At 40.5% G+C, this 21,990-nt stretch overlaps 1 protein-coding gene across 1 annotated transcript in view; it reads right to left on the bottom strand.

The window, feature by feature from the left end:
• Positions 1–3,533: 3,533 nt before the first annotated feature.
• MYO3A (myosin IIIA) overlaps positions 3,534–21,990 on the bottom strand; it is a 95,618-nt gene continuing 77,161 nt past the window's right edge. Inside the window, exons 15-18 of the mRNA XM_008057162.1 lie at positions 20,478–20,584; positions 13,727–13,767; positions 11,878–12,024; positions 3,534–3,781 (exon numbers count right to left, since the gene is read on the bottom strand). Of these exons, the coding sequence (XP_008055353.1) occupies positions 3,661–3,781; positions 11,878–12,024; positions 13,727–13,767; positions 20,478–20,584 (416 nt within the window). The 3' untranslated portion in view covers positions 3,534–3,660. The remainder of the gene's footprint in view (positions 3,782–11,877; positions 12,025–13,726; positions 13,768–20,477; positions 20,585–21,990) is intronic.

Below are 21,990 nucleotides of genomic sequence, written 5' to 3'. Positions count from 1 at the left end.
GGGGGGGGAGGATAAAACGAATAGAAACTTCTTGGAAGGCAGCGAGGGAGAGTGGCCGGAGCCAGCAGGATTGACGGCTGGTGGGGGATAGGATCAGGTCATCTGGTGACCTTGGACCGCGAAGGCGTGGAAGGGCCCGCTGCTTACGTGCGACGGGAATCTGTGTGTGTGTGGGAAGGGAACAGGGTTTCCAACTAAGCAATCTCGGCTTTCCGAGTAGAAGAGAAGGCACCGACTGTTGGCCCTCCTTTTTAGGGGGCTTCAAACCAATGACCTCCTCACCTCCCAGAGAATCTTCCCGGTAGCGGGGGACCACGGAGAGCGAGACTGGAGATCTCGAGGCTTAGTGGAACGCGGGGGAGGGGGGGGTCCTTCTTTTCTAATAAAGAAAGAAAGGGGGAGAATGTGTCTGATGATTTCCTTTCTCTAAAAAGCTATTAAAGACAGAGTGGGCGCCCTGAGGATTCGGGGCCCGTTGAGTTCGCGTGGCTTTCTCCGGGTGAAATCAACTCCAAGTCCACGTTGTCGCTCTAGGGAGAGAGGGAGGACGGGAGAGAACTATCCTGGTGCGAAAGCTCGGCGTTCGGCTTCCGAGGCGTCTGTCTGCCCCACGCCTCGCGAGGGCGCCTGTCCTTTCCATTGTGTTCACAAGCCGCTCTTCTCTGACCCCCTGAGTGAGTCACCAAAGCTGCTGCCAAAGCAGAGGCCCGTGGATCCTCAGACTTGGCCACCGACCCTTGACCCTCTCTAGGACTGGCGTCGTGGGGCCCAAGGCCTGTGTCCTCGGGCGTAGTTGCCTCCTGGTCAATTCTCTCCACAAAGTGTTGTGTTTTTCTCACGTGCCCGAGTCCAGGGAATCCCGGAGGAGTCGTGGTACTTTGCACTACGGCTGCTGGCCAGGGTCCCCGGTTGTTAGCTGGGGGATGCTGGGAAAGGTCCGGATCGGAGCGCTGTGGCGAGCAACCCAGGCCTCGGCTCATCTCCTGCTGGCCTTCCCCGCTCCCACGAGCTAGCTGACAAAAGTAAAGACTCCGGGAACCGAAAGACTCCGTGGTTCCGTCTGCCCCGCGGGTAAGGCAGCTCCGCAGCTCTCGCTCCAGCCGCGCTGGGACCGGTTCTTTGTTTAAATCCACACCAAATCCTGCAAAGGTTTTGCTTCGAGCCAGCAGGCTGGAGTTGCAGAACTTTTCTACTACGGATGAGCAATTGAAAACGTAAAGGTTCTTAAAAACAAGGGTTTAAAACACGCATGGAACCTCCAAGGAATAAACGGATTAAAACGCCCGAATTAAACTGATTTTTTTTTGGTAATGCACTGACTTCAAATGCTACTGTTCAAACTCCATTAAATCCCGCAGCTCCGGAGTACTTTGAAGCTAATGGTGGTATTTACATTTTTTTATGTAAACACACCCACTTCAGATGCAGACGCGGATCTGATTGGTCTTTCCTTAACGCTGTCCCTCCCTAGACGGCAATTTGCTTTGTAATGACTTTCATCTCGCAAAAGAGCCCATTACCCCCTCTCCCGGCTCTGGTTGGAGAGAACAAAAGAGCTCAGGGAGGTAATAATTACAGTCATTAGTTCACAAAGGAGGCAGCCACCGAATGGGAAGGGAAGGCGGCCAGCACCGGGAAAAGCTTTCCGAGGCCCTTCCTCGACTAAGGGGAGACCCAGGCTCCAGGGCAGCCCGCGGGGACGGTTTCCTTGGGTAATCTATTTCTGATGCCTAGTTTACCCCAGAAGCGGGCCGCAGACCCACCCAAAGAAGAGTGTCTGTTACCAGTTATCTGTGTGTTCCTCTAGCACTTAAAAGGAAGGACACAGAGAGATGATGGAAAAGAGAAAGGAAAAGGAGAGGAAACAAAGAAATACAAAAGAAAAAAGAAAACAAAAACGTCGCAACCGCTCCCCAAGAGTTTTCCGTTCTCTTTTCTCGTCTCACTTTAAAAACGGGCGGGGGAAGTTTTAGGGAGGGGGTCCGTTGCCTTCCCAGTCAGCAGCAGAAGGGCCCGACTGCCAGAGTGCTGGTGTTCAGGGGCCGCCACAGAAGCCCAGATGGAAGGGCCTGGACGCCAAAGGGAGCTTGGCTCCCCCCACCCCCGCCCCCCGGGCCGCGCGGGCAGTGGGCGAACAGGTGGGCGGTGTGGAGGGGACGGGCCACCTCGGGTTACGGATGTTCCTGTCCCTCCCAGCCTTGGTGCAGGGACTAGGCCGAGCCGCTCCACTCTTCCGCACAGCCGGGGGGCGACTCCTCATTTTCTGCCCCAACCCGCGGAAAAAGCAGGGCCTAGAGCGCGCTTGGATTCGGGCTGGGCCCTGCCACAGCTGGGGGTTTCCCCTCGGTCAGATCCCATATACAAAATTTAGAGGTTGCACGCAAGAGTCTTCTCTGGGGACCTTTCTGCGTCTACTTTTTGGGCTGGAAAGAATCTCACGTCCCGTGGACCAGAGTCGCAACAAACGTTACACGCCCTGGCTGGTTGCAGATCTCCCTAGAGCCTTCTGACTCACGCCCGTGGGTGCAGGAGCCCAGGGCACCCTCGCAGGGATAAACCCTGTCCCGCCAGAACCTTTGTTCCGATTCCACTGCCTAGCTAGGGAGCCACCTCGTCTCCGGTCCTCACTCTCTCCAGGCCTCGTAGAGGCGGAGTGTCTGTGTCTGTGTCAGTTCCATGGGAGGGCTTAAACTTTTTTAAAAAAATAAGGTGTCAGTGCACTAGTGAACTCAAATTTCTGCCTCCCCAACCCCAAACTTAAAGACACCCATATTCGGAGCAGCCAAGATTATCCCAAATCTGCAGACAAGGAGAACCTAGAATCTGACAGTTCAGCTCAGCCATGAGACCAGAATTTTCAGAGTTGGGGCCAAGGGAAGCCACACAGACTGGGAAGGTATGTCCGCGCGCGATGTGTTGGGGTTTGGAGATTTGTCTGGAGATCACGCTCGTGTGGCAAATACGGGGGTTTTGGCTTAGACTGTGCTCGTCTGAGGAGGCTGGGTGGTGCTGATGGAGACAGAGAGTACCTTCATGACCCTCCCTGGGCGCCGCCACCAGCACAGACATAGCAGAAGCCAGACCCAAAGGGGAGCATGGCGGACCAGTCAGCAAACCACGGGCTTGCCAAGGTACTTCCTTTATTAGTAATCTAACAGCCAAGGGAAGTTGGAGATGAAGTTCATTTTCAAAACTCTCCCCCACCTGCACTGGGCTTTGTTTTTTAAGACTCAGCCCGCCCGCGGGTGTCCCGTGGGTTTGCGAAAGCCGTTTTCAGGAAAGAAGACATTCTTGAATTCACCCCAAATGGAGAGGGGTTGGCAAGAATTCAGGCGCAGTCGGGTTCACAAAAGGAGTCGCAAACAAGTGAACAAAGAGATACAGCAGGGAACGAAGGACAGAGATGTCCCAGCTCGCGGGTTGGGGAGAGTGAAGGGTGCCGGGATGAGGAGAGATGGCGTCGGGGGTGGGGGGGAGTGTTTCCCAAGGGCTCCAGTTGTCTTCTTTTTCAGGATCACTGAAGGTGGACCCTACCCCCGTGGAGATCCGGGCCGCGGCTTCAGGGCCTGGTGATGCCAGCGCCCGAGGGCGCCTGCTCTGACCTTTGCGGCTCCGCAGGCGCGAGTGCCTTCCGACGGCGGTGGCCGCCCAGCGGCCGGACTACAACTGCTGGACCAGGCGTCGGCGCTGGGAGGTTTTGCGCAGGAGCTTCCGGTAGTCGTAGGGGCTGGCTGCAGGCCCGCTCTCCTCCTTCTCCTCGGGGCCCTCCGCCGCCCAGCACCTGCGGGCGACACCCAGGGTCCGAGAGTCAAGGGCGCCACAGTGCAGCGCATCCCGCCCATCCGAGGTAGGCGAGTCTCCTTCCTCACGCTCCCACCATTTAAGAAAGGCACAATCAAAACGATGGGACAATGACCCAACATAGCTGCGATAATTCTGGCAGCAGGTTTTCAAAACGCCTCTGAGCTAAGGAGCCGAGGTGGAGCCCAGCAGAGGTGGGACTTTGTGCCTGGATGAGTGCTAGATAAAGAAGTTGTGGTTCAGAAGGTGAGTTCCATTTGCACTGAAGTAATTCATAACCAATAAGCAATTACTTATTTTAGTACCTCAGTTTTTGACAATGTGGGCAAACAGGAAAACTCAAAGTGCCTAAATGGACACCTATCATTTTGCATTGTAAAACTGCTCAAATGTTTCTAAAAAAAAAAAAAAAATTCTCCAAATCTGACCTACCTCTCTGTTAGCAACACAGGTGCTGTAGTCCCTGCTAGCTTTTTCAGTGTTTCATTATTTCCAGGAGGCTGAATCCACTGCTAAGAACCCCTGCCAGTGTTTACCTGTAGATTCTGCAGCTTGCCTGGGGGAGCCGGAGGCTTCTTAAAATGCACCTAATGCAGCTACTTAGATTCATTCATGCATTCATGGAGCACCTACTAAGAACTAGCTACCAGGAGAGGTGATGAGTGAGGGAAAGTGCCCGTGTTCGTGGAGTTTATAGTCTGGTGGGGGAGAAGCCCACACACAAATTTACAGCACCAGGTGATGAGAGGTACACAGGAAGTAAAGCAGGGTGATGGGGAAAGAGCAGGGGTGTATGTGTGTGTGTGTGTGTGTATGCACATGTGTGTGTGTGCACTTGGTGTGTGTGTGTCCAAATGAGCTATTTCATAGAGGGGGTCCAGGAAAGCTCTCTGATAAAGTGATCTTTGAAGAGAGTCCTAAATGGAGAGTGAGCCATGCAGATCTCTGGGGGAATGGCAGCCATTCTAGGGTGATCGGTCAACCATTACAAAGGTTCCAGGACTAGAGTATACTTACAATGTTCAAAGAACAGCATGGAAGCTCTTATGGCTTAAATGGAGTAAGCAAGGGTGGTGGTGGGGGGGTAGCAAGAGATGAGAGCAGGAGTAGAGTGTGGCAGATAACTTAGCCCTTCGAGACCATGGCAAGGACTTGAATATGACAAAGAAAAACATTGACACGGTCTGTGTGAAGGAATGACTCATAAAGATACGACTGCCAGAGGCCTGTTAAGAGATACTGTAATAGTCTATGCAAGACTATTTTGGCTTAGACTAGGCTTGTGGAGAAAAATGGGAGACCTCAGAGAGGAGACCTGGCCAGAGTCTGGTCATACTTGGAAGGCAAAACTAAAGATTTGCCGACGGATTGGATGTGGAGTGTGAAAGAGAAAAATCAAGAACATCTCCAAGGTTTTTGGATTAAACAACTGAAAGATGGAGTTACCATTTAATGAGATGGGGAAGGCAGCCAAGGAGCATGGTTTTGGGGTGGTGGGATAAAGATTTTAGCTTTGCTTATGCTAAGCTTAAGATATTTATTAGATATTCAAAAGGGGATATTGAGTAGGCAGCTGGATATATAAGTCATGATCTAGGCTAGAGATTTCAGTTTGGGGATTGTAAATATACAGATAATATTTAAGGTTGTGAAAGTGCAAAGGACTGGGACACTCCACTATGGAGAGGTTGGTGACACAAGGAAAGGGCAGCAAGGAGAATGGGAAGGAGCAGCCAATGAGAATTACTGTCCTGATGGCCAATAAAGAAAATGTTTAAAGAAGAATAAAATGAGTAATTAAAGATATTAAATGCTGCTATTAGGGAGAAATAAGGATTGAAAATAGATGATGGGATGTGACAAAATGGAGGTTATTGTTGACCCTGGCAGGGGCAGTTTCAGTGGAGTGATGGGAAAAGAAGTTTGAGTAAAGAGGCTCAAAAGAGAATAGGAAGAGAGGAATAGAAGAGGTAGTATCATTACTTTCATGTAGTGTTCATTTGTCATACTGAAGAGCAGAAAAATGCGTGGTCTTAAAGAGGGATTGGGTTAAGGGTACTTTTTTATGGTGGCTTTGATTGTTTCATGTTCATGAATTGCTAGAAATGATACAGTAAAGATAACAAGCATTCAAGATGCATAAGAGAGAGAGATGACAATTGCAGGACAATGCTTTTGGGCAGATAGAAGGACTTGGATTTAGTGTACAAAGAGAAAGTTCAGCCTTAGCTAGGAGAACAGAAAAGTCATTTGTAGTATCCTGAGGGAAGAATACAGGTAAGTGGTAGAAAGGTTGATAGATTTAGCATGTCTGTTATCTGCTACCTTGTTAAAATAATGTTGTCAGCTGAGTTGAGGACGTTTTGAGGGTTTGGGGAGACCAGAAGAAGCCTGAAAGAGTGGGCTGGGAAATGGGATAATGGATTTCTAGGAAAACATAGAATTACAAAATAACCCCATGAGCCTTGTGCTATTCTCTAGCCATGTTCAGCTATATGGGCACAGTTACAGATTGGGTAGAAAGCTGGTTTTACGCAGGATAGGAATTTGCCAGTTGCATATAGTTGGGGGAAAGAGGAACAAGGTCATTGAAGATATATGCAAATGAGTGAAAATAATGAAAAGAGAGGGCTGGAAGACTTGGCTTGCAGATGGAATATGCCTTTATTCTGGTCCATTCTGAATAGGGAATTAAAAGAAGAAAAAATCTTTGACAAGGTCTTTCAGGGTATCTTGAGCTCAATGGATACTTGATAGGAAAAGTCAAGTGGCATCATGATGGAGCAAATCACCCTCTTTGGAGGATGATCTCTTTGAATTTTCATGCCTAATCAGCTGATTTCTATTATAAGAATATTAAATATCAACCATATGCCAGGTACATCACATAAATTATCTCTAATTCTAAGAACAGGGTTTCAAGGCCTTAAATTCTTGTCATCTTCCATCTGCAAATGAGAAAACAGACCAATTCTAGTTGATACAGAAGTGGAGTAAGGACTTATCCAGGTTTGTAGAGCTCAGATCTCATGTTTTCCCCAGTGTTCCCCTTTGTCTCTTTTCTGTTGATGTTTCCCTTCCATGATTCTCCTATCTTTTGACTGATGCACTTCATTTCCATCTTATTTTTTTCTCTTCCATTCTCTAGTTATCTTCTTGCCATAGTTAAAACCTGGCTATTCCCCAAATACTTCCACATCTCTCAGTATTGCCCAACAGAAACCCACCTTAAATAGAGACAAGTAGATGTCAGCCTCCTGTTGCCCTCTTATGCCATTCTCTAATCAGTGATCACCTGCCACCAGCTTTTATTCTTTTAAAATCCATGAGAACAATGAACCATCCATAAAAGAAATCAAGAAAACAATTCCATTTACAATAGTTACAAAAACTACAGAGGAATAAAATTTAATAAAGGAGGTAAAAGATCCATATACTGAAAACTACAAAAACATTGATGAAAGAAACTGAACACAAATAAATGGAAAGTATCCTGTGTTCATGGATTGGAAGAATTAATATTGTTAAAATGTCTGTACTACCCAAAGTGGTTTACAGATTCAATGCACTCCCTATAAAAATTCCAATGAAATTATTCACAAAAATAGGAAAAAGAATCTTTAAATTTGTATAGAACCACAAAATACCCCAAATAGCCAAAGAAATCTTGAGCAAAACCAATAAAGATGGAGGCATCACACTACCTGATTTTAAACTATTTTACAAAGCTACAGTTATTAAAACAGCACAGTATTGGCATTAAAAACAGACACACATACTAATGGAACAGAATAGAAAGCCAAGAAATAAACATTTACAGTCGTTTGGTTTTCAACAAAGACTCCAAGAACACACGAAAAAGTCCTTCTGTAAATACTGTTGGGAAAACTGGATATTCATTCATATGCAGAAGAAGGAAACTAGAAGAAAGAAACTAGATTCTTATCTCACACCAAATACAAAAAATTAACTCATGGATTAAAGCCTTAGATATAAGTCCTGAAACTGTAAAACTACTAGAGGAAAATACAGGGGAAAAGTTCTATGGCATTGGTCTGGGCAATGATTTTTTAAAATATCATATTAAACCTCAAAAGCACTGGCAACAAAAGCAAAAATAGACAAATAGGAGTATATCAAACAAAAACTTCTTCCCAGTAAACAATCAATAGTGAAGAGACAAGTCATGAAATGAGATAAAATATTTGCAAACCATACATTAATAACAGGTCAATATCCAAAATACATAAGGAACTCCTACAATTTAGCCACACACACAAAAAAGAAAACCCAGACAAGAAAACAACCCACAAATAGCCTAATTTAAAAAATGAGCAAAGCCTAGAAAGTGGATTAGATAAAGAAAATGTTGTACATATACATGATGGAATATTATGCAGCCATAAAGAAGAACAAACTTATGGCCTTCACAGCAACATGATGCAGTTGGAGACCATCATACTAAGTGAACTATCACAGAAACATATAACTGAATACCACTTGTTCTTACTCATAAGCAGGCCTTGATCACTGGTCATGTGAGCACCAGGGTGGGATCAGCAGATGCTGGACACTGCTAGGGAAGGGAGAGAGGGAGGAGGAAGAGGAAAAAGTGACAACACATTGGGTACTTGATCCACTATCAGGGGAGAGATGGCCAGCTAGAAGCCCAAACTTCATCTGCATGCAGCTTACTTATGAAGTAAATCTTCACTTGTACCCACAACTCCAAGATTTTTTAAAAAATGGGCAAGGGACCCAAATAAACATTTTTCAGAAGAAGACACAGACATGGTCAAAAATATGACAAAAATGCTCAGTATTGCTAATCATCAGGGAAATGCAAATTAAAACCACAATGAGGTATCATCTCATTTCGGTTAGCATGGCTAATATTAAAAAGATGAAAGGTTACAAGTATTTGCAGGGGTGTGGAGAAAAATGAAATCTTGCGCACTGTTGGTGGGAATGTAAGTTAGTACAGCCATTATGGAAAACAGCATAGAAGTTCTTCAAAAAGTTAAAAATAGAACTACCATGTGATGCAGCAATCTCATTTCTAGGTATATAGTCAAAGGAAATGAAAACAGTATGTGGAAACAATCTGCACTCTGATGTTCATTGTGGCATTATTCACAGTAGCTAAGATGTGGAATCAACCTAAGTGTGTATCTATGGAAGAATGGATAAAGAAAATGTGGTATATACACACAATGGAATATTATTCAGCCCTTTAAAAGAAGAAAATCCTGCCACTTGTGACAATACACATGAATATGGAGGATATTATGCTAAATAAAATGAGTTGGGTGCTGAAGGACAAATACTACATGATTTCATCTATACATGGAATCCCAAAAGTGACAAATTCATAGAGAGTAGGATGGTGGTTACCAGGAGCTTGGTAGGGGGTAGGGAGAAGTTGGGTATATATGTTAGTCAAATGATACATATATTCAGTTATACAGAAGAAATAAATTCAAGAAATCTACTGTATAATATGGTGTCTATAATTAATAACAATGTAGTACATACTTGATAATTGCTAGAAAAGTGAATTTTAAGTGTTTTCACTTTTAAAATAAGTATGTGATGTAATGTATAAGTTAATTAGCTTAAGTCATTCCATGATGTGTGTATATATATATTTAAAACATCATGTTCTAGACCATAAATATATACAAGTTTTATTTGTCACTTAAAAAATGAGACATAAATTCATCATTGCTGTTGTCTCTTACTCCCATACTTATACCTTCCTGGGTGATGTCAGTACTTGTGTGTGTGTGTGTGTGTGTGTGTGTGTGTGTGTGTGTATACAAACATAAAAACACACAAAGATATTCCTTGTACAGTGATATCATCCAATACATATTAATAGTTTAGTCTCAAATTTCTCCAATTGTCTCAAAATGTCCTTTAGAGCTGTTTTTCTGTTTCGTTTTTGTTTTCTATTTTAGCAAAAATAGAAAACCAGGATCCTATCAAGGTTCATTCACTGCATTTGTCTGTTTTCTTTCTTTAATTTTCCTTAGTTTAGAAAGGTCTCCTCTTGGAGTTACCTTGTTCATCTTCATTTTATCAATATACTTTCCCTCTAGCAACCAGCTCTATAAATATAAGATCACATCTAACATACTGCTGTATCTACTCCTTCCTCAAATACCCAACATGGTGCTTTGTATAGGATGGCAACACTGAGTTAAGGTCATCAACTCTAGACTTAGAAAAACTTGTGGCTTTTTAAGCTTTTGATTCCATCACTCATTATGTAAGTGCCTATTTGCAGTCACTAAATTTTGCAGACTTAGCCTCCTCATCTATAAAATGGGGCAATAGTAGTATCTGCCTCGCATGGCTGCTGTGAGGATTAAATGAAAAAATAGAATCATGCCTGGCACAAAGTTGACTCTAAACCAATGCTAGCTGCTAGCATTCTCATTCTACTGGATACTCAAGATACATCCATAGACATCACTGGAACACCAGGCAGTATTTCAGGGACATAAGCATACACATACCACATGTGTGTGTGCCAGTGGGTGAAAGAAGGATATACTGGAGTGTTAAAATGGGAGACAGGTAAGTATGTGAAAAGTAAGTGGGAAGGAGGTGAAAAACCTTGGATTTTAGTTCACTAAGTTAATGTGTGACTTTGAGTAAATCACTTAATCTTTCTGGAACTTGGTGTTCTTCTGTATGGAGTTCTGTGGTTAGAATAGAACATCTCTAAGCTCCAACCTGTTACAGTTCTTAAACCCAAGATGGAAGACCGCATCTTTTGGAGACATGGAGTAAAAAATGATAGCTCATGTAGATTCTGGAAAAGCAAATAAAGATAATGGCCACCATTTATAGAACACCTCTCCTATGTCACATCTAGTGTCAAGTACTCTATCATTTCATTCAATCTCTATAACAACATGGTGAAGCAGTTATTAGTAAATGCTTCTGAAGGTGTGGAAATGAGGCTTAATGAGGTTGAGTAATGTGAGCAAGGTCACTCAGCTATTAACGCGGCAGGATCAGGATTCAAATTTAAAACTGGCTGACTCTAAAACCTCCTCAGGTTGCACTGTAAAAGAGATGGCTGAGTTGGTCTGAGGCCCTAGGCTGACAGGAGGTTCACTTAGGGTTTTGGATAAATAGCTTTTTGTTGCCAACCACTACTCTCATTTCTCATATACCATGTTTCCATTTTACTATGTACCCTGATCTCAAAACTGCACAAATTTTTGGGGGGGAAGAAAAAAATTCCCCAAAGTAGTATGTGATTTACAAAATAAGTTACTTAATATCACAAAGTCAGTGGCAAGGTGAGAAATAAAATCCAAAATATGTAATTTTCTATAAATCTTTCAAATATTTTTGAGTCTGATATCATTGATTCTGAGAAATTACAAGCATAATTAAGAAACCAATAAGTGATTAAAGTTGGATTTGTAAGAGCTTGAACATGTTTTATTTTATTTTATTTTAATTAATTTATTTTTTTGAGTTGAAGTCTCACTCTGTTGCCCAGACAGGAGTGCAGTGGCACGCTCCCGGCCACCGCAGCCTCGACCTGCTGGGCTCCAGCAATCCTTCCGCTCAGCCTTCCAAGTAGCTGGAACTACAGGCACATGCTACCACACCCGGCTAATTTTTTGATTTATTGTAGAGATGAGGTCTCACCAAGTTGCCCAGGCGGGTCTCGAACACTCGGGCTCAGGCAATCCACTCACCTCAGCCTCCCAAAGCATGGGATCACAGGCTGAGCCACCGAGCCCGACTAGTATATTGCTTATAATTAGGATGACCATATAATTTATCATCCAAACTGAGGTACTTTTAAAAGGAGGTGTTGATAATTATATCAAGAAAACAAGTAAACACTTGAGTTTTTGCTAGGAAAACTGAGATGTTTGATTACCTTACCATAATACTAATACTTTTACTTTATACAATGTATTACTCAAAAATTCGATATTCAGTAAAAACGCTTTGTCGTTTGTCTATACATAAAATGAAATTGCCTAAGAAAGTAATTGTAAGTATAAAATTGCAAATGCTGTACTTTAAAGTATAGTTTATTACCTTTCATTAGCCTTAAAACATTGATTCTGGAGTTCTCGTCGTGGTCTTCGTTCTCTTAAACTAGGATTGCTATGTTCTTTTAGTCCAGAATAACCGGGCAAAAATTCCTTATAATAGAAATCTTCCAAATCTAATAATTTTCCCTGACTGTAAATGAACACATAAACATATCATAACATCAGCCTAATTTTCTACCAAACTTACAGAATACTCGTTTTCTTCTTTAAAAGTATTAACTATAATTTGGGAGTAATATATACATGTCAATAGAAATAGTAAGAATTTTGAAATGTGCAAAAACTGTATATACCATAAATTAAAAAGAAAAATCTTCAACTCTTACCTTGAAAAGAGTATTAGCTACTAGAGAAGGTTTTCCTGGTTCTGTCACATTTAATTTGGCACCAACTTAGTAGTTACTAGATTAGCCAGTGATTATATATTCCAGTTTGTCTAGTCAAAATCAGAGTTCCCAACTGACTCTTGGGCCATTATTAGAAAAGCTGACCTTTGTGTAGCAGCACGCAGTATTTCAAATTTTATCAGCCACAGGTACATTGATATGCAAAAACATTCATGATCTTAAATTACTTCTTTCTTTTGTCTTTTCACTACCCATTGGTCTTTAAGGAATTAATTTCTGTGCTAGATTTTAACACCTGCATACATGACATACATACAAAGGTATGTCCTCAACCATTTGAATTCTTGGATCTACTCCGGTCACAGTCTGGTTCCTGTGATGCTCAGTATCTGTAGTCTGAGAGGATTTCATATTAGGTAAAAAGGTAGGTCTGGAAAACCACAAGGTGTTATAGTGCTTCTAAGAAAACATGTTTTTTAAGTTATAGATTCCACTTATAAATGAACTTTCAGAATGCCACCGATTTATAAATTAGAAACTCTGTGTTTACTCATGCTTTGTGAAACTCACTTGTTCTTAGCATTGTCTGGAAATTAGTTGACACGAATATTGATGAAAATAATGGTAAAATATTAAAATTGTATATCAATGGACTGAAATATTGTGGAAAAGGAGGATAATATGAATTTAAATTTTCCACTTCAGGAGGCACAAACCTTATCTTCTTAACAAATCCATAAAAATTATAAGAAGCGAGATTTAGCATGTTTTGAAAGGCAAAAAACAAAAAGAAATTTGAGGAAAGAAAGGTTATGGATATGGGCATGTTCAAATTGTTCAATTAAAACCATTCTATGAAAAAAAAAACATTCCATGGGTCAAGAAAAGCTATTTATACATGGGGACAGTACAATTCATTCAAAACATATTTGAGTTCTTAATGCATACCTCATATTGTACTGGCTCAATATGTTTCCAATAGGCAAGCTCTTATAAATTATATACGAACCACGTATTTATAATATAAACATTACTTTCCAAATCTATGTATATAAAATTGGTGATTTTTAATTGTAATGTGAACACATTACAAATTACATTTAATGGGTTTATATTTTTGTTTAAATATGCTGATTTTTATTTTATTTTATGCTATTTTATTTTTTGGACTCAGGGTCTCACTCTGTCACCCAGGCTGGAGTGCAGTGGCATGCATGACAACCGCTCACCACAGCCTCAACCTCCCGAGCTCAGCTGATCCTTTCACCTCAGGCTACTGAGTAGCTGAGACACAGCCGTGCCACCGTATCTGGCTTATTTTTCTGACTTTTTGTAGAGGGTCTCGCTCTGTTGCCTAGGCTGGTCTCAAACTCCTGGGCTCAAGTAACTCTCTTGCCTTGGCCTCCCAAAGTGCTGGGATTATAGGTACGAGCCATCATGCCCGGCCCATAAGACGACTTATTGAAATCTAGAAATAATACTTACCTGTCTTTCCTTGGTCTTCGTTTTTCTTCTTGGATTGATTTCTAAAGGGAATAGAATTATTCAAAAGATCTATATAACATTATAATCTTAATACAATGTAATTGGTATATTACTATAATCTTAATATATAAATACATTTTTCCTATAAAGCTAAGCTAGAAATAAACTAGTGACTACAATACTTTAAAAATCTACATAAGTATAATTTACCAAAATTTTATTGATTATACATTTCTGATTTTGTTACCAATTCTGAACTGAAATGAAACTTGGCATTCCATATGAAAAAAATATTTACCACACAGTGATCAGCATAGACAAGGTTACATAAGGTCTATTTACTATAAGTGGAAGCAAATTGTAAAATTTCTGGGAAGCCCATTTCTTTACCACAAATGCAGTTGTGATTTAAGCAGTTTAATTAGGCTGCTTTGATTCTTGTTTATATGTCATCCTCGTTTTCAGGTGAAGCAGGTGTGTGGATATGAAAGGCAAGGGCAAAAGTCAACAAAAAGATTAGAAATATGGCTTTCTAAACACTCAGGAATCCATTTATGGCATAAACATGGCAGCACAGACTATATGTATTTTCATTTGTACACTTTCATAGTTTAGAACTTTATCAAGGCACAAATTAGGATATTTAAGTATGGAAATAGATATATTTTAATCAATACTTCAGTTTGAAGACTAACAAGACAATACTTCATTTTACCATACATACAAAGCAATATTATCGTTTGCACTGTAGAATTAGTAATATGTTTCTTTGTGTGGTACCTCAATACATTTGAGCTCATACATTTACATGTTATTAGAGCAATAATAAGTCCTTTAGGTTGAGAAAACAGATACCACACTCACCTTGAACAAGTTGAAGGGAGATGTTATAATTGTGGAAATTTTATTACAGGTGTCAAGTCGACTGGCACCATACAAGTGCAAGACAACAAAAATAGCAATTAATAATGGTTTGCATATATTGAGGGATTTCTCTGGTATATTTAGAGACACAGTAAATCAGGTTTTCTCATATTTATTATTTGTAATACTCTAAAATGATGAATGAGTCAAACAGTTCATAGTTTCTTTTATTTTTATTGGTTTATTTTTGTTGGTATTTTAGTAGGTGGATGAGGGAAAAGGAAGTGTTTGAATGCATCATGTCTGGGATGAGACCATTCAGGAAATAACAATGTAAGGAGCAGGATTTCAATTACTTTCCTGTCCTCCTTTCCATTTCTTATTACTTCACATTCTCGATCTAATGCCCTAGACTAAAAGGTGCTTACAAATAATTATATTACCAGCATAGGCAGAGTGGTCACTAGCAGTTCAGTTAATGATTGCTGGGACCAGTGTGGTGTTTGCTGTGTTGGTGGTGGTTGTTTTAATGTGACATCAGCAGTAGTTTCCTACAGAGGTCCTGCCTCCTGGATCCACTGCTTAAAAAAAAGTCCCTTTTGTTTTTGGTAGCAATTGTCTATAGTCCAAATTTATGCTTAAATTGTGGCACTATGTCCAGTGACAGAAATTCCCTTTTTACAACCAAGAATTAAATATTGTTCTGTCCTTGAATTCTCAAGCTGGTCAGAACTCCGACTTATATTCGATCAACACTTCCTTCTGGAAGATGGTGTATATAAGTTGGTTCTTAGTTATGGGAATTCCTAGAAGAGGAACACTGTCTAGATTTATTTCATTCTTGCCTGTGCTAGAATACAATAAAAGGTTATTCTATGCCATATTTTTCCACACGTTATTTAAGATAGCTTGTATTAGAAGTAGTTATACAACCAAAGTAATAATGCAGAAGTTTTAAATGAGAAACAAAGGAAGCAAAAGAAGCAGGTGTGTTAAGATGGAGCCTTTTGCTCGTCTGGTAGTTTCCTAGCAGCTGGGGCTAAAAGGGAAGCACGATACTAACCCCATGTCCTTCATCATGAAAAAGGAAGCATATTAAATCCTCAAGGTTGAGGATTTAATAAGCATTTTTTCACACAGGGCTTTTTATATTAGGGGCGTTTATTGCTAAGATGGACAATGTTTTCAATTACAGTTTGGAAATTGCAAATTAAAAACTAGAAATTTGAATAAAAATAAAGATGCGACTGTCCTATGGAAGTTTCTTGTAGAACTAGAGTGAAGAAGAGATAGAAAGAGGAGGAGACAAAGATGACTCAGTGAGATTTTCCTAGTGGGGGTATTTCTTGAGGAGGTCTTTGAAAGCACAGAGGTTGTAGCTCAGAGAACTATGAAGAACCTGTTTCTTTTTTTTTTTTTTTTTGAGTTGGAGTCTCACTTTGTCACCCAGACTGGAGTGCAGTGGCCACTTCCAGCCACTGCAGCCTTGACCTGCTGGGCTCCGGTGATCCTTCCGCTTCAGCCTTCCAAGTAGCTGGAACTACAGGCGCACACTACCACACCCAGCTAATTTTTTTTTTTTAAATTTATTGTAGAGATGAGTTCTCGCCAAGTTGCCCAGGCGGGTCTTGAACCCGCAGGCTCAGGCAATCCACTCACCGCAGCCTCCCAAAGCACGGGATTACAGGTTGAGCCACCGAGCCTGGCTAAGAACCCATTTCTTAACCAGGTACATCACGCGTCCACCTCCAACCACATCTTACAAGAAGAAATATGATTTATGACAAGACTTTAAAGTTCATATCCATTACATCTTGGTGAACACAATCTTACTTTCTTTACACTAGCACTCTATTTATTTATAAAAATTCACAAGGATGAGGAAGGAGCCAAAACATAAAAATAAAAGAATAAGACTTTGGAGTGACCAAATTAGCTACTGCTTTAGTCTAGAAAACCATGATAAAATTGGAAGGGACCTCTGGTAGGATTATGTTCAATTACTCATTTTTTGAGGACACTGTTGGTCCTGAGTCATTTTTGTTGATAGGCACACAGCTTCCGACTGTTGACCCAGGCAGCACAGGGCGTGCGTGCTCAGTTAATGCTCTCCTCCACCGGCACGCTTCTGAGATATGGCAAACTCTTATTTTAGACACAATATTTCCTGGATATAGGAGATGAAAGACATCAAATCTTAAGAGAGAGCCAGAAAGATCACCATAAGAACTGACATCCAAGGAGAAACAAAAACTATAAAAATAGGCAAAACTACTGAAAACACATGTTTGTGTTGGGCAAGAGTGAAAGAAAGAATTTTCCGCAGCCAGCAGCCCCTGAGAGTACTGTACTACGGTAGTTCATTATTTAACAAATAGTCTTCTAGTTACTATGTTGAGCACAGTTCCAAAGACTGTGGCTATAACACTGAGCAAGAGTCCTGTCTTCACAGACCTTATGGCCTCCAGAGTGAGTCAGACAGAAGACAAGAGATATCTATAAATGCTCTGAAGAAAAATGAAGCAGGTTGGGGATACAGAGAGATGGGGTGCATTCTTAGACAGGTCAGAGAACCTCTCTGATAACACAGATCTGATAAAGTACAAACAATCTGAATAGTGCTGCAGTAAAACTTAACAGTAACATATTGAATATTTAAAATAACTAAAAGAGTGGAATTGGAATGTTCCTAACACAAAGAAATGATAAATGCTTGAAATGATGAATACCCCAATTACCCTGATTTGATAATTACACATTGTATGTCTGTATCAAAATATCACATGCTCCCAGAAATATGTACAACTATTATATAGCTTTACTCATTACAAATTAAAAATAAAAGCATAAACATATTTGCTCACTACAGTGATCTTGGGTCACCAAGAAAAGGTTTAAAGTGTTCAGTATGATTTAGAGAGATTTTTGTGAAAACCATTTAAAAGTAGAGAAAGTGCTTGGTGGTTAAAAGGAGTGGGGCCCCATTACAGCTATAAATTTCACTCATGGGCAACACCCCAACTGCTGAGAGGAGTCAGATGAATATGAATATGAATAAATGTTTTCACTTATAATAATATGCTAGTTTTCTGTGTTTTCTTTGAAACCAGAGATTTCAAGGCTCAGAGTTATAAAAAAGAATCCTGGTCACTCATAATTTAAAATGTATTAAAACACTTTATATTCATTTAAAAATAATAGTACAAAGACAAAATAAGTTTCTTGGGGGCAAGGACTCATTTATGAGGCTCAGAATCTGTTCCATAATTCTCTGACTGGTTGTTTGTTAGTAGTAAGCATTTCACCTCATTTCAAGTCTTTTACAATTTCTCATATTGCGAATGGTATCTATTGGTAAAGCCATCACAATCAATTGTCATTTTAGTTGCACTTAATAAAGTTCATTGAGCATGATTTGCTACTTAAATTCAGAATTAATAGGCAATGTTTGGTAATTTCTAATCTTGTTCTCTGCTGTTCTACATAAGCAAATGTCAGGCTATTTGTTTTTTCTTCTTCTTTTTTCTGAGCAGTGTAGAAAAAAAAAATCAAAATCCATATTTTGTATTTTGTATGAAGTATCTGTCAAATGCAGGTATCCGGGAATTTTCTCCATTTACTCGTGATTGTATTTCACTCCTCTATTTCACTGCATCCATTCTCACAACAAATATTTATTGCATACCTGCTAAGTGTTAGGCTAAATGCAGCAGGCTAACTCCTTGACCTCCTAGAAGCCACATCAATCCTTCTCTGGCATTATAAAATGTTATGATAGGGAAATATCTGTTGCTCAGGGAGAATGTAGGAAGGGTTCCTTTAGGATTTGGGAGTGTTGGTAAGGCTTCCTGAAAAAAAAACTAAACTGAAAGTGCTTTAGTCATGAAATGAGAAGATAAAGAGAAAGTGTGTTCTACGTTGAGAAAAGAGCATATTCAAGGACAAATGTCTGCAGACAATTTGAGGAAGAGAAAGCAAATTAGTGAGACATAGGGGCTAGAGTATAGAGTTTGAGAGGGTGAATAAATAAATATTTATTTATTTAATTGAGATGAGAAAAGTAAACAAGGTCCAGATTTTGACAGGTCTTTGTATTCTTGGGATAATGGAAAGTAACTAAAAAGTTTTGTATTATGGGAGGTAGTTTGATCAGATATTAACTTTAGAAACTCTGGCTACAGTGTAAAAGATGTACATTTAAGTGGGTAAATTGTATATCATATGACCTTTATTTCAACAAATGTGTGTGAGTGTGTGTACCCTTGTACAGATGTGTGTGTCTGTCTATCTATCTATCTATCTATCTATCTATCGCTATATATGGATGCTTTTGTTCATCCATGTAGAATATGTAAAACAAACATCGGGCAGTTTGACATTTGAGTCTGGAGCTAGAGAGAGATCTAAGCCAGAGATAAAGATTCAGAAATCAGTAGTAATAGAGGTCATAGTAGCTGATGGCATTGTCCAAAGGAAATGAGAGAGGAAGAGAATGTAAGATTGAAACCTGGGCATCACTAAGAGGGAGAAAAATCATCTGTGGAAACTGAAGATGAATTACTGGAGTGAATGGAAAGGACTAGAAGAGACTGGCTACTTGGAAGTCAAATGTGAGCATCATTTTCTGCCTAAGAGGTGGGAAACTTATTTCTAATTAATTCTCTGGGTTTTAACACATCCTCTGGGTTCTTCAGTACAAGGAGAAGTCCTGTTCTCTCACAGTGATAGAGGGAAGTGGAAGAATGAATAAGTATTGGAAAAGCAGGGACTGGTGGGTGCAAAGGCCTTGGGAACATGAGACAATGCCACTCACTGGTGAAGCATCAAGCAGTTTGCTATGGCTAGAGGCCCGGGAATGAGGCTGGAGAACAGTGCCTGGTCCAATGAGGAAGGCCTGGGAAGGAATTTGGACTTTATGCTGAAGGAGTTGCTGAGCCACTTAAAGGACTTTCAAGGGAGGGGTAGGATGAAATTTATAGTTTAGAGGAATTTTCTGGTGTATGCTGGAGAGGATGTATTAGAAGTGGTTGCAGGGGGCCTCAAATATTCCAAACTATGAGATGATGATGGTCTGAAATAGGGGAGTTGCTAAATGAGGTTAGAGAGCAGGGAGATGAATTGGAATAACTTTCGCTATCAGTTTAGCATTTAGAGTCACAGTTTAGAGCAGCTGATGAGATATCAGGTACGAGAGAGAGGGCAAGATTCAGGGAGACTCCCAGGTTCTTGGTTTAGGAAACCAAGTGGATGATAGTGGCATTCATGGAGAACAGGAATATGAGGGGAAGGGCAGGCTAGCAGGGGTAATGCCAATGAGTTCTCATGCTGCAAAATGTGAGTGAGCAGAAGCTGTGGAGTCAGAAGATCTTAATACAATTTAATCACCCTGACAGCTTATCTGTGTCTCTGAATCCTGATTTGTCAGATGTGGATACCACGTGAAGGGCCATTCCTAGGATTAAATATAACAAAGGATATGAACTCACTTTAGATCTGGAATTTAAAAGATGCTCAATAAATGTCTATTCCTCCTTTCCTATTCTTTCTTCTACTTTCACCAGAACCCATCCATTTACACTAAGAGAGCTCCTGCTATGATTTATTTCTTTTTCTGGGTTTATATTTTCCTATTAACTTAAATTAATGGACCAGTTAAAAAAGCTGCTTGGAGGACATGGTAGGGAGAGTCTTGGGGCATGAAAAATAAGGGCTGAAGGAGAGCAAAGTGCCCAGTTACCCAGCCAGGGGAGGTATAGTGAATAGGGAGCCAAGGGCTATCTCCATTATGCTGGACTTTCTACTGTGACTGGCCTAAGGAAGCCCGTTTTCACACTGGCCTTTAGTGGATGCCATGGCTCCCATCTGATAGTAAGAGTGAGCCACTTACATGTAGTAGATAATAGTATGTGGAGTCTTCAGGGTTATTTAATGTTTTGGGTTTCCGGGGTCGTCTTGGGGGTCTCAATATTTTTGGCTCTTCTCCTTTAGAGATACCTATAAGAAAGATATTTATAAACACGTGTTCAATTAAAAAGGTTCTTATCAAACAATGTTTTCCTTTTGGGGTAAATAAAAAATTATATACATACAACTGAGGCTAACTCTGGGAGAAAGAGGAAATACTTTTGTTCCCCCAACCAGCCCTTCTCATATTCCTCACCACACACTTCCCTCCAATTGTCTGGTGGTTTAAGACTTTGAAAGTACAGGGAAGAAACGAAAACAAATGCTTAGTATGGTCATGTGGAACAGGGTAAAATAGTTCAGAGACTGGATGGGGTGAGGAGCCAAAACTGCTAGAAATTTTTTTTTTAACAATTAGTATGTTCATAGAATCTCTACTATCCCTTCCCTTACCCTTCCACCAGATACATGTGGTGATCCATCCAACCAAGCACTATATTATCTTCCTTTTCTCCTCCTAAGTGAAAGATCTCTACAAAAAGAACTACAAACCACTGCTGAAAGAAATCAAAAATGACACAAACAAATGGAAAAACATTCCATGTTCATGGATTGGAAGAATCAATATTGTTGAAATGTCCATACTGCCCAAAGCAATCTACAGATTCAATGTAATCTCTTATCAAATTAACAGCATAATTTTTTTACATAACTAGAAAAAAGTAATTGTAAAATTTATTTGGAACCAAAAAAGAGCCCAAATAGCCAAAGCAATCTTAAGCAAAAAGAACCAAGCTGGAGGCATCACATTATCCAACTTCAAACTTTACTACAAATCTACAGTAACCAAAACAGGATAGCACTGGTACAGACTAGAAATATAGATCAATGGAACAGAATAGAGAACTCAGAAATAAAGCTGGTTTCCTACAACCAACTAATCTTTGATAAGGTTAACAAAAATAAACAATGGAGAAAGGATGCCCTATTCAACAAATGGTGCTGGAAAAACGGGCTAACCATATGTAGAAAAATGAAGCTGGACGCCTCTTACTCAACTCAACTTAATTAAAAATGGATTAAAGACTTAAATGTAAGACTTCAATCTACAAAATTTCTAGAAGAAAACTTAGGAAGCACTCTTCTGGACATCGGTCTAGGCAACTAATTTATAATTAAGTCCTCATATGCAAATGCAGCAAAAACAAAAATGGACAATTGGGACCTAAAGAGCTTCTTCAGAGCTAAAGAAACAATTAACAGAGTAAACAGACAACCTACAGAATAGGAGAAAATATTTGCAAAGTTTACATCTGACAAATGTACAAGGAATCTACAAGGAACTTAAACAAATCAACAAGAAAAATAACAACAACAACAACAACAACAAATCACCCTATTAAAAACTGGGCAAGCCGGGCTCAGTGGCTCAGCCTGTAATCCCGCGCCTTTGGGAGGCTGAGGTAAGTGGATTGCCTGAGCCCGTGGGTTTGAGA

Source organism: Carlito syrichta, unplaced genomic scaffold, assembly GCF_000164805.1.
Source record: "Carlito syrichta isolate Samal-C Ts95f unplaced genomic scaffold, Tarsius_syrichta-2.0.1 Scaffold302821, whole genome shotgun sequence".
Classification (NCBI taxonomy): domain Eukaryota; kingdom Metazoa; phylum Chordata; class Mammalia; order Primates; family Tarsiidae; genus Carlito; species Carlito syrichta.
The sequence above is the reverse complement of the archived record's forward strand: the minus strand, read 5'-3'. Positions and strand labels throughout refer to the sequence as shown.